The 10,150-nt window shown below is 66.9% G+C and overlaps 2 protein-coding genes across 2 annotated transcripts in view; both read right to left on the bottom strand.

Moving 5' to 3' along the window:
• Positions 1 to 2,013: 2,013 nt before the first annotated feature.
• Positions 2,014 to 5,132, bottom strand: ATP6V0E2 (ATPase H+ transporting V0 subunit e2). The gene is made up of 4 exons (XM_084230870.1): positions 5,009 to 5,132; positions 4,265 to 4,312; positions 2,901 to 3,016; positions 2,014 to 2,514 (listed from the first exon to the last, which is right to left on the bottom strand). Exons 1-3 carry the CDS (start codon positions 5,110 to 5,112, stop codon positions 2,923 to 2,925), a joined length of 246 nt encoding a protein of 81 aa, XP_084086996.1. The 5' UTR covers positions 5,113 to 5,132; the 3' UTR covers positions 2,014 to 2,514; positions 2,901 to 2,922.
• A 4,744-nt stretch (positions 5,133 to 9,876) lies between these two features.
• The window catches only part of LOC311169003 (SCO-spondin-like), a gene marked incomplete at both ends in the record, with an annotated part of 56,468 nt that continues 56,194 nt past the window's right edge, over positions 9,877 to 10,150 (bottom strand). Inside the window, one exon of the mRNA XM_084230705.1 lies at positions 9,877 to 9,961. Coding sequence (XP_084086831.1) covers positions 9,877 to 9,961 — 85 coding nt within the window. The remainder of the gene's footprint in view (positions 9,962 to 10,150) is intronic.

Genomic DNA, 10,150 nt, shown 5'->3' with positions numbered 1-10,150 from the left:
TGAGCTCTTTGTCCGTCTCCCCAGCAGCGCCTGCACCCTGGTAACTGCCACAAACACGAGCCCTGGCTCCAGGGTACGGTGTCGTCTGGGGAACAGGCTCCCGCATTTCGCGGCTCCCTGGCCGCGCCCCGACGGACTGTGGATCTCTCGGGCGGGGGCGCTCCCTGCCGGCCGCCCTCTGCGTGTGCAGCTCAGCTGCCCGGGTGGCCTGGGGTCCTCTGCAGGGCGGGTCCCTCCCAGGGGTGCCCTCCCGGCTGCTTCCGGCTCAGTCCCGGGCCATGGTCCAGGCTCGGAGGCTCCCGCTCTCGGCCACGTCCCTTCTGGGGAACTTCACCTTCGCGAAGGTTCTCGAGGGCGCGGGTCTGAGGCTGCCGTCACCAACCCGCCTCCCGCCCTGGGGAGGGGAGAATCTCGCTGGAAGCCAAGAACTCCTCGGAGCTCCCGCAGGCCGCAGCCCGCCGCAGTGCCCCCTCCGTGGGCTCCTGTTCACGGCCCACCTGTGATAGCTGTGCCCTGGGGCTCATTTCGGGCTTTTCTCACTCAGAACCGCTGCACCCAGCCAAGATGCCCATGGCCTCAGGGGCTATCGTTGTCGCTGGACATCTCCCCAGCTAGCAGCAGCCCCAGGGCAGGGACCCCCCCAGTGAGTGGCCTGGCATCTGGGCTGCACCCAGGGGTCTGCAGGCGCCCACCTCTCCCCTGGTAACACGCTGCTCCCCACCAGCTCCCAACTGCACCTCCGCCTGCCCCCGTCTTCATCACTGCTCTCATCTGGGCCCTCCTAACAGGCTTCTGTCCACCACGCACCCAGCAGAGATCATTCTAGAAATCCAACAGGGTCATGTTGCTCCCCTGCTCTCAAACCTGCCACAGCTCCGAGTGGCCCTCTGGGCTGGTCCAAGCGCCTCTGCCAGTTCGGTCTTGGTGATCTGCTCCCCACTCACTGCCTGCGTGCCTCCCCTGCCCTCAAATCCTGTGTCTCCTGCAGAGAGCGGGACCCCTGACCTTGACTTGGGGTTTCCTCTGCTCACCACCCCCACCGATGCCCCGTGTCAGAAGCAGACAGATCCAGGCTCCTGGCTTCATCGATGGCACAGCCCAGGAGCTGTGCTCTAAAACCTGGGGCGCAGGCTGGTGGTGGTCAGGGCCCCGCCCTCCTCCTGCAGGCCCGGTCTGGGCAGAATCTGGACAGCCACACCACCCCTCAGGCCAGCGTCCACACCTCAGAGCCACATCTGCCTCCTTTGCTCCCAGCCCCCTCTCCTGGGCTGAGGAAATGGAAATCAGTGGGCAGGGGCGGCCGCCAGTGATGGAGGCCTCAGCCAGCCGCTGCCACCATAATCCTGCCACTAGTTGGCCACAGGTTTGTTGCTAGACACAGATGGGGTCTTCATTACAAGCACCCCCACCCCATTAGACACAGATGGGGTCTCCAGTACAAGCACCCCCACCCCACTAGACACAGATGGGGTCTCCAGTACAAGCACCCCCACCCCGGCAGGTCAGGGCAGGGAGGGAGGTTGAAAGGCGGAGGTATCAACAAGAGGCCCCCAGCTGAGCTCTGAGCAACAGGCCAAGCCCAGAGCTGAGAAACCCCAGTGGGACCATCTCATGCCCAGCCATCCCCATGCCCAGAGATGCCCTTGAAGAGGGGCACACAGCGGAGTGGGAGGGGCTGGACCGCGGGGGTCATGAGCTCTGAGGCCACAGCCAAGGCTCTGAGGGCTCAGCTGAGGCTCTCCCAGGAGAAGCGAGGGCAAGGGCTGGGGTCCCTGGGTTACCCCAGTTTGACCGTGCTCAGCCCAGCCTGCTCTGGAAGCGCCAAGGTGCCCCCCCCAACACCCATCCCATCTGTCCCCCATCTGTCGTCCTGCCTCCAAGTGACTTAGCGGCTGAGGAGGGGCCAAGTCCAGGCCTGGGGCAAGAAGGGGAAGAAGGTGGCCCGAATATTCTGAGGCGACACAGGTTTCCGCGCAAGCCAAGCCACAAAGGATGCCAAGCACACGGGGTACACTCTGGACCCAAATCACTCTGTTGCTTTTGTGCATCCGAATGTCCTCCCACTACTTCAGCAGTCTGAGAAACTTCACATCTCAGCGTGTCAGAAAATAACAGAACTCCACGCCAGGACTGGGCGGGGCGTGACCCCGCTCCCATCAGTCCCTCCATCTCTCAGGTCGGGGGAGCCCTCAGAGGCAGAGCTGCTTCTGGGGGTCACACAGCAGGTGGCAGCGGGCGTCCTGGGCTGGGCGCCCCTTCCTCACGGGACACAGGGCCTCCCCTGGGCTTTCTGTGAAAGGACTCGGGCGGGGCCGGTTCCACATGCGAGGGGCCCTAGGAGTTCCGAGCTGGGGCGTCCTGGGCGGAACTGGCTAAGGAAGGCGGTACCGCCACAACCAGGCAGGCCCTGGTGAGGGGGCGCAGAGGGACCGGGACACAGCTTCGGGGGGTTGGGGTGCAGGGACGAAGGGGTCATCAGGGACGGTAGAGCCAAGACCATCCAGAGCTGGGCACCTGAAAAGCACACACACGAAGGGGTCACCCTCTTGCTGTGGGCCCCCTCAACCCCCCAGTCCTGGAGAGCCCCTCTCCCCGCCTCTGCCTGTCTTATCTCAACCCTCCCTCTGTCCAGCTAGTGTGGCCTGCGCCTGTGCCCAGCACCCACCCCAGAACTGATCCCCCACCCCCACCCAAGGGCCTGCAAACCCACACATCCCAGGGCCCTGATGGCACCCCAAAGGCCGCGGCTCCCTTGCTCCCTGGCCTGGGTCCGCCGAGGGCAGCAGGTGCACGCCACGTGGCTGTCTCTCAGGAAACGAATGCTAGCCTCTCAATGCGAGCCCCCCTCTACCCACTCCCCTGTACCAGGCCTGCTCCCCCCCAGGGCGTGACCCCAGTACCTGGAGCCAGCAGCAGCAGCGGTCACTCCCACAGGAACCGCACGTACCAGATGGTCTCATTCTTCAACTGCGGCCCAAACAGGGGGTTCAGCTGAGCCAGGATGGCGATGAGCCAGCTGCCAGGGACAGAACAGTGAGGTGAGCCGAGACAGGACGGCCACTGCCGGGAGGGAAGGGTCTCGGGGCCACCCCTGCACCCACGGGCACACGGGCTCCGCCTGGGGTGTGTGGGCTTTGGTTTAGCTTTGGTTTGACTTTTTTGTAGGTTTTTCAGTCCCTGAGTTGGGGCTGGACCCTGGGATGGGGGAGAAGTAAGATGGCCTCCAGGGGAGCAGCACCCAGCTATGCCCCAAGAGAGTGCTGGTCTGGGCACCCCAGCGGGCAGCTGGGAGTGGGACAGGGCTGGTCTGATGGGAGACAAGTCAGAGTCCACCCACTTTTAGGAGCAAGATGAAGGGGCTATCCAGGACCATGAGCGGATAACCAGAGAGAGCCCCTCTCCCGGGCTTGCCGGGGACAGGGAGAGACTATACTCAGATGCCCCCCTGCAGGCTGGACGTGCACATGGCCGGGGGCAGGCACTGTGACTTGGTCTGCCCGAGAGTATCAGGCCCCAGGACTCCGGAGATGATGCGAGCTCCTCACCCCTCCAACGAGGGGCCAACAGGGTTTTGCATGAAGGACTTGGCCCTTTCACCTAAGCTCCCAGCACCACCACCTCCCCCGCCCGTCAAGTACCAGACGCCCAGAAAGCCGGCACGAATCCCTGCCTGCTTCTCATCAGCATCACCCAGAGTTTATGTTTTGCAAATGCAACTCCCAGGCTGGCGTTTTCTTAGCTTGCCCACCTCTCTGCCCACTGGCAGCCTGGTTCCCATTTCCTGGGTGGATCTGCAGTTTGGAATTAATTATCCCACATCGCGTGATTTCTCCACCTCTCCCACACTGCTAGTCACCATCTTCTATGTCCTGGTGCCTGAGCCATCAAGTCCCAGCCCTCTGAGGCCCTCCCCGGGACAGAGAAGGACATTGTACCAGCCCCGAAGCACTGAGCAGCAGCAGAGACATGACTCCAGACGCTCTGTCCAGGGAGAACCAGAGGTCCCATGCATTTAAGCTCATGTCTCAGCGTCATCGTTATTTTTAAAGTGTTTCCGTTTTTTAGTAAGAGGACGGAGCTTGCCCAGGTGACACGTGGGCGACCAGACCAGGGTGGGTGCCGGCTCTCCACCCTTGGCCACACCACACCTGCCCCCTCCGGTGCCTCACAGACCGAGCCCCCAGCAGGCCAGGCAGGGTGGGCGGGGAGGAGGCGCAGGCAGCGCTGGGCACTCACTGCTTTGGGCTGGGACTGCAGGACTTACAAGAGGTAGCAGCAGACTGCGGTGGCCACCAGCATGGTGACGATCACTCTGCAAGAGAAGAGCACAGCCCATCAGGACAGACACGCCTGTGTCTCCAGAAGGCCCGGCCCCCCAGCAGAGCTCCTGGCCGCTAGCCGTCCCTGCCGGTCTGACTGGGCACAGGAGGCCGAGTTCCGCAGGGGGTGGAGGGCGGGTGGACAATAAACGACCCCCAGATCTGACTCCATCCCGCGGTCGGTTCTCTCCGAGTCGCTAAGCGCCGGGGTGCACTGGGGAAGGCAGTGTCCCACCTGGGGGCAGGTCCGCAAGGGAGACGGCGCGCCTCGCCTCAGCAGATAATAGGGCGCCAGGGGTGCAACAGGTGCAGCCGGCTGCGTGGGGACCTTCAACACCCACGGCGCCGGCGAGAGGGCTCGAGCCAAGGACGCGCGAGCCGGGGCAGCGGGTGCCGTGCGGGGCTTGGTGCGATGCTCCCCGCAGCCTAGAACGGTCGCCATCCCCACCAGACCACGGAAAACTGAGGCTCGACCTTGGGTCAAGGTCACAGCTGGCGCTGGTGCCCCCCCCCGTTAGCGGCGAGAGGAGGGGCCCCCGCCTTCCCGGCGCAGGACGCCCGCGCCGCGCAGCCCGCCCGCCCGCCGGTCCCGGTGGAGGGGGGCCCTGTGGGCGCGCGGGGGCTGGGGCGCTCGCCGCAGCGGGATGGGGCTGCGGGGCGCGCGGGGTGGCGGGGCGCGCGGCCCTTACCCGCGGTTGGGTCCCTTCGGCACGAACCAGGGCCCGGCGATGCCGATGAGGCCCCAGAACGTGGTGAAGACGATGACCGGGAGGGCGAAGGAGTGCGCCGTCATGCCGGCCGCGGGGAGCCCAGCCGGGGTGCAGGGCGGGCGGCGGATGCTCGCGGGGCGCGGGGCCGGGCGGGGGGCGGGCGCCGAGCATGCGCGGCAGCCCGGGCCGCGGGGGCGCGCGCTGGACCGCCCGGGAGCGCGCGGGGCCCGGTCGGCGCAGGCGCAGCCGCGAGCGCGTCGCGGGCGGGGTGGGGGGCCGGCGGGGGCGGGGGGCGCGGCGAGGGGCGCGGCGGGGGGCCGGACCCGCCGCCCTGAGCCGCGCCCGGGGCCCGGGTGCGGGCTTCCGCGGCGCGGAGGGCAGAGACCTGGGAAGTGAGCTCTGCTTCATCAGGCGGCAGCAGGTCGGCTTTGCTTTAATAAAATCGCGTCATTTGTTCAAGCTCAGTTGCGCGTCTTCGCAGCCCGAGGAGGGGACTCCCCGGCCGGGCCCCCGGAGTGTCCTCGGCTGCCAGGCCCTGCATGAGGGCACTGCCTGGGCCGCACTGTCCTGGCGAGCGCTTGGCACCCGAGGAGCGCCACCCCGGGCAGGGCACGCAAGAGCTTGGCTTTGGTGGCCGGTGTCCCCCAGGCCAGCGCTGGGCCCTCCACCCCGTGTCGTGGCTACTGGGATCCGCCCTGGGCTCCTGGCTGGCGGCTCGGGGTGGGGGGACAGTGTGCCTCAGCCGGGAAGCTTCTCCCCCCCCCCCCGGACCTGGGGGGGGGGGCTGAAAGGCAGCATCTCCCAGGGCAGCGGGCGTCAGGTGAGGCGGGCGCGGCGCTCCCCCCTGGGTCCTACACAGAAATCGTCATCTTGGCCTGCAGTGGATAAAGAGGCGCCCGTGTTCCTGCAGGAGCAGGTAGAGACGACCCACGACCCACGGCGGCATTCAGAGCCCAACCATCGCACGGGCTGCCGGAGGCTTCTGCAGGGTGGGGGACAGAGCCGCGCCCCACCTGCTCCCCTCAGCACCCAGGCCGAGGTGGGGAGTGCGAGTAGGGCTCATGGGGGTGCAGGGCTGGCCTCTTCTCTGAGGTTTCTTACATGATGGACGATGCCCAGAAGAACATGCACCAAGGGTCTTTCTCTCTTCCACCCCCCAGTCCACACTCAGGGCACCTGAACTCCCCAACTCCCCACAGAAATGTCTGTGAGCGCCAAGGGCGGCTCCAACTGGGCAGTGTGGACGTCCTCCCTGCCAGGCTCCGGCCCCTCGGCCAGGCCCACCTCAGACCCAGGGCTATGGCCAGAGGCTAAAGGGCAGAGCAAGGAGGGAATTCCGGGCTCGATGCTGAAGAATGCAGGAGCCAGAGGTGCCGAGGCTAAGCGCTTTAGGGGGTGCCAGGAGGGGAAGCCAGAACTAGGGGTCCAGCCAGCTGCTTGCTCCCACACCAGCACCCCGATCTCAGCCCCTCCTTGGAGTGGGAGGTGGGCACGCCACATGGACAGCAGCACACAGCAGGGGCCCCACCTGGAGCCCACAGCCTGACACGGACAGGCAGGGCGCAGCAGCCCCTTCACCTCCAGGACCCCCGCGCGGGCAGAGGCGGCCCCACACGCAGCAGCTGCACATGGGCAGCAGCCCAGGGCCTGGCGAAATCAACCCTGCCCAGAAGGGAAGGAAGGAAAGGGCTTTCCTGCCCTTGGAAGAGGGGGAAGGTGGGGCCAGGCCAGTGCCCCCCGCGCCCCCAGCGCCCCCAGGACCCGCAAAGCCCTGGACCCTGGCTGAACGCAGCAGTAGAGCCCTGGTCTCGGGCCCCTACGTAGCCGGTTCAAGGCAGCGCCCTTAACTAGCACCCAGGGATGCCCAGGCTGAGTGCCCAGGGCAACTTGGGGAGACGGCGCTGGAGCACGATGGCCAGCACGGTCGGAGAGCACCTTCCCGCGTGAAGGATGCGGGTGGCAGTGTGGGGAGGGGCTGCCCCCCCAACACTCTGCAGCTCGAGGCTTTCCAGGAGCTCAGGGCGCCTGGGCTGGGGAGCCAGCAGGCACTTGGATTCTCTGCTGCCCCTTCATGGGAGGGAAACTGCGGCACAGAAAAGAGGACGGATTAATCACGACTGTCTGCTGCCACTGGCGGAGCTGGCCCCGGGTCAGGGCCGGGCCCCAGGCCTCCCATGTGCAAGCTGGGTCCTCCGGCTCCTGGGGGCTGCGGTGAGCGGGGCGCAGGGCAAACACAAGAGCTTGGCCGGTGGGAGCCTCGGGCTCCGCCCTGGAAACGCTGCCCACTGCTCACTGCCCAGCAGCGGCGGGTGGCCTTCCCGAGTGACTGTGCAGAGGGCTCTGTCCGCCGCCTCTGAAAGGCGGCCCGAGAAGGACAAGTTCTCTGGTGTGAGCCTTCCCTCGAAGTCGGGGCTTCCCTGCCTCTGCCGGGAGGCAGGGTGATGGGCCTCAGGCCTGGCCCTGGAGCCTGGTCATCCCCTGCCCCTGGCAAGCACCTTCCCTGGCCACCGAGGCTGCAGGTGGCCTGCTCTGAACACCTCCCGGCTACCCAGGGGCTGGGAGGCCCTGGAAGCCCCTGCCCCCCAAGCCTCGCTCACGCAGCAAGGCTTCCTGCTGCCAGAACGTGGGGTGACGCCTTTCACGATGGGAGTTTCCTAACAAACGAACTTGATCGCAAACCTGCTGCTTCCGGAAGGGCTGCGTGCCGTGGCGATGCCTGGAGAGGGGCTGGCCCGCAGGCCGCGCCCCACCACCTGTTTCTCTGGGGTGGACCTTGCTCTCTTGCTGGCGACCCATTTCCAAGTGCCCAAAGTCCCCCCGCAAGGCTGTTTCTCGGGCGCCCAGCCTCTGTGGCCTGGCCTGAGCACAGGGCGGGCAGCTGGGGCTCTGGGCACTGCTAGGAGGCCTGCTCCAGCAGGGGCTCACTCTTGGAGTGGCAGGGGGGCCTCCTGGCTGGCGTGGGGGGCCCGCTGTATCGGAGGGTCCAGGATGCATTCCTGCAGGTTCGCCCCTGGCTCCCTGTGGGGCAGTTCCTGGAACACGGCCTCCTCTGTGTGGAGGGCAGCCGTCTTGCCCTTCCTGAGGCCCGCTCCTCCTGCAGGGGGTGGGGGGAGAAGCAAATTAGACTGGGTGGGGGGGGGAGACCCAGATTAGATGAGAACCGGCTCCCGCGTCCACTGCGCCCCAGGTGGACCAGCCAGGAGGGCGCAGCTCTGCTCAGGTGGCATCTAGCCCCACTGGGACGCACACTTGCCAGGCAGGGTGGCTGCATTCAGGCCAGCGTCTGGGGAGGCACTGACTGCTGCAGCTGGCAGGGCACCCTGGCACCCCTTAAGGTCGGCTTTAGGTTCTGGGGAACCGCGACTTTAAGTGAGACAAGCGACGACAGCGGGACTCCCCTCCAGCTCCCCAAGGCTCTGGGCTGCTTTCCCTCGGCCACGGGGTAACTGAGGGACATGACCTGAGCACCTGCTCTAAGCGGCAGGGCGGCCGCTCCCATGCACACAGGAGGGGGCAGGTCGCCGAGCAGACCTATCTGCCCCCCCACCCCAGGCTGTCCGCAGAGCTGAGGAGCCGGCTCTGGCAGCCTGCACCTGGGCTTCAGAGTCCTAGTTCTGGCCCATCCCTACGAAAGACTGGCCCTCGGGGCTCCCCAGGACTTACTCCCACGGGCGCGGGGGCCCCTGGGGCACAGGTGTAGTCGTGGCTGAAGCACCGGCCAGAGGTGGTCAGGCACCAGCCTGGATGGCGGGCTCTGGGCCATAGTCTGTGGCGGCCACCCCGTTCACTGTGGTCATCATCAGCAAGTTGATGACCTTGTGGGACAGCTTGGTCCTCTCCTCTGTCCTGATCCGGTTCATGGCGCTGCACCCCGCTCTCAGCAGGCGGTGGAGACGGGCACGCAGGCTGCGCTGGGCCCAGGCGAGCTTGCACAGGCGCGGGAATGGGAGGCTCTGGGCTGCGGCCTTGAGGCATCGCCACTCCTCCAGGAGCGCTTCCTCGCTGGACCCTGGGGGCAGGGAGAGCTCAAAGTACCCGGCCAGGTCAGGGTATGGGGATTTCCCAAGCTCGCCCAGGCAGGCCGCGCTGTCAAACACCTGTGCGCTCCCGAGCTGGGGGGCAGCAGGTGTGGAGGCGCGGCCGCAGGCACGGGGCGCAGGACACGATCATTCTCGCCCTGTCCACCTGGAACCGCCGCTCGCCCCCCCCCCCACCCTGCCCAGGAGGACGCGCCCGTCCCGGAAGGCGGCGGGGACTCTCCCTCCCGCGATCCCGCCCGGTGGCGCAGGGTCTCCAGCGCCACATGGGCCTGCCCCAGGGGTGCGTCCACCTCCTGACCAGCACCAGCTCCCTCTGGCACACCTCGGACAGCGGCCTGTACACGCTCGGGAAGTCCACGAGGAAGCGGCAGAACTTGACGAAATGGAAGCGCCTCACCAGCTTCAGCGGCCTCTGGCCCAGTGCCCCCCGTTTCGCTTCCGCCGGGACCGGGAGGTGCCTGACCAGGGCGGGCCAGCTGGCCAGCAGTGCATGAGCGTGTACCCCGTGCTGGCCGCCCACCCCACGGCGCGCAGGTCCTTGAGGCGGAGCATCTCCTGCCCCAGCCTGGCGCGCCGCCCCGCAGCTGGCGCAGCCTGTTGTGCGGGACTGACAGAACTTGAAGGCGGTGCGGAGGTGCGGGTCACGCTTCTTCACCAGGTCGATGCCGCCACAGGCGTCCACCGCGGCCAGGGCCAGCCGGTGGGCCACACAATGCACGGATAGCAGCCGGGGGATGACCTGCCGCAGCTGCCCCACCACCAGGCCGCCTCGGCCACTCAGCATGGCCAAGCCACCAGTGCCCAGGCTCACCACCCACCCGGCTTCCGGAAAGGGATGTCCAGCTCGTCCAGGGCCAAGATGATGATCTGGAAGTAGCCGTCCACGGTCTCGCTGTAGAGAGGCCAGGGTGAGATAAGACTCCGTCACTGCCGCCCCCACGAAGTAGCAGATGCAGATGCCCACGCAGGCCAGGCCGCAGGCGTCGGGGCGCTGTCCAGCCACACGTGGGCGCAGGGCCAGCACCGCGCGTCCTCCAGGACCTCTTTCCGCAGCGTCTCGGAGATGTGCTTGATGAGCTGG

The sequence above is a fragment of the Talpa europaea genome (genome assembly GCF_964194135.1).
Source record: "Talpa europaea genome assembly, chromosome: 3".
Taxonomy (NCBI): domain Eukaryota; kingdom Metazoa; phylum Chordata; class Mammalia; order Eulipotyphla; family Talpidae; genus Talpa; species Talpa europaea.
The sequence above is the reverse complement of the archived record's forward strand: the minus strand, read 5'-3'. Positions and strand labels throughout refer to the sequence as shown.

Bases quoted from the DNA above. Each gene is read 5' to 3' on its own strand.
- ATP6V0E2 (XM_084230870.1), bottom strand. From the start codon at position 5,112: ATGACGGCGCACTCCTTCGCCCTCCCGGTCATCGTCTTCACCACGTTC. The intron at 4,313-5,008 runs GTAAGGGCCGCG...CTTCTCTTGCAG, and splicing joins CCGAAGGGACCCAACCGCGG to AGTGATCGTCACCATGCTGG. The intron at 3,017-4,264 runs GTAAGTCCTGCA...TGTCCCTGGCAG, and splicing joins GCAGTCTGCTGCTACCTCTT to CTGGCTCATCGCCATCCTGG.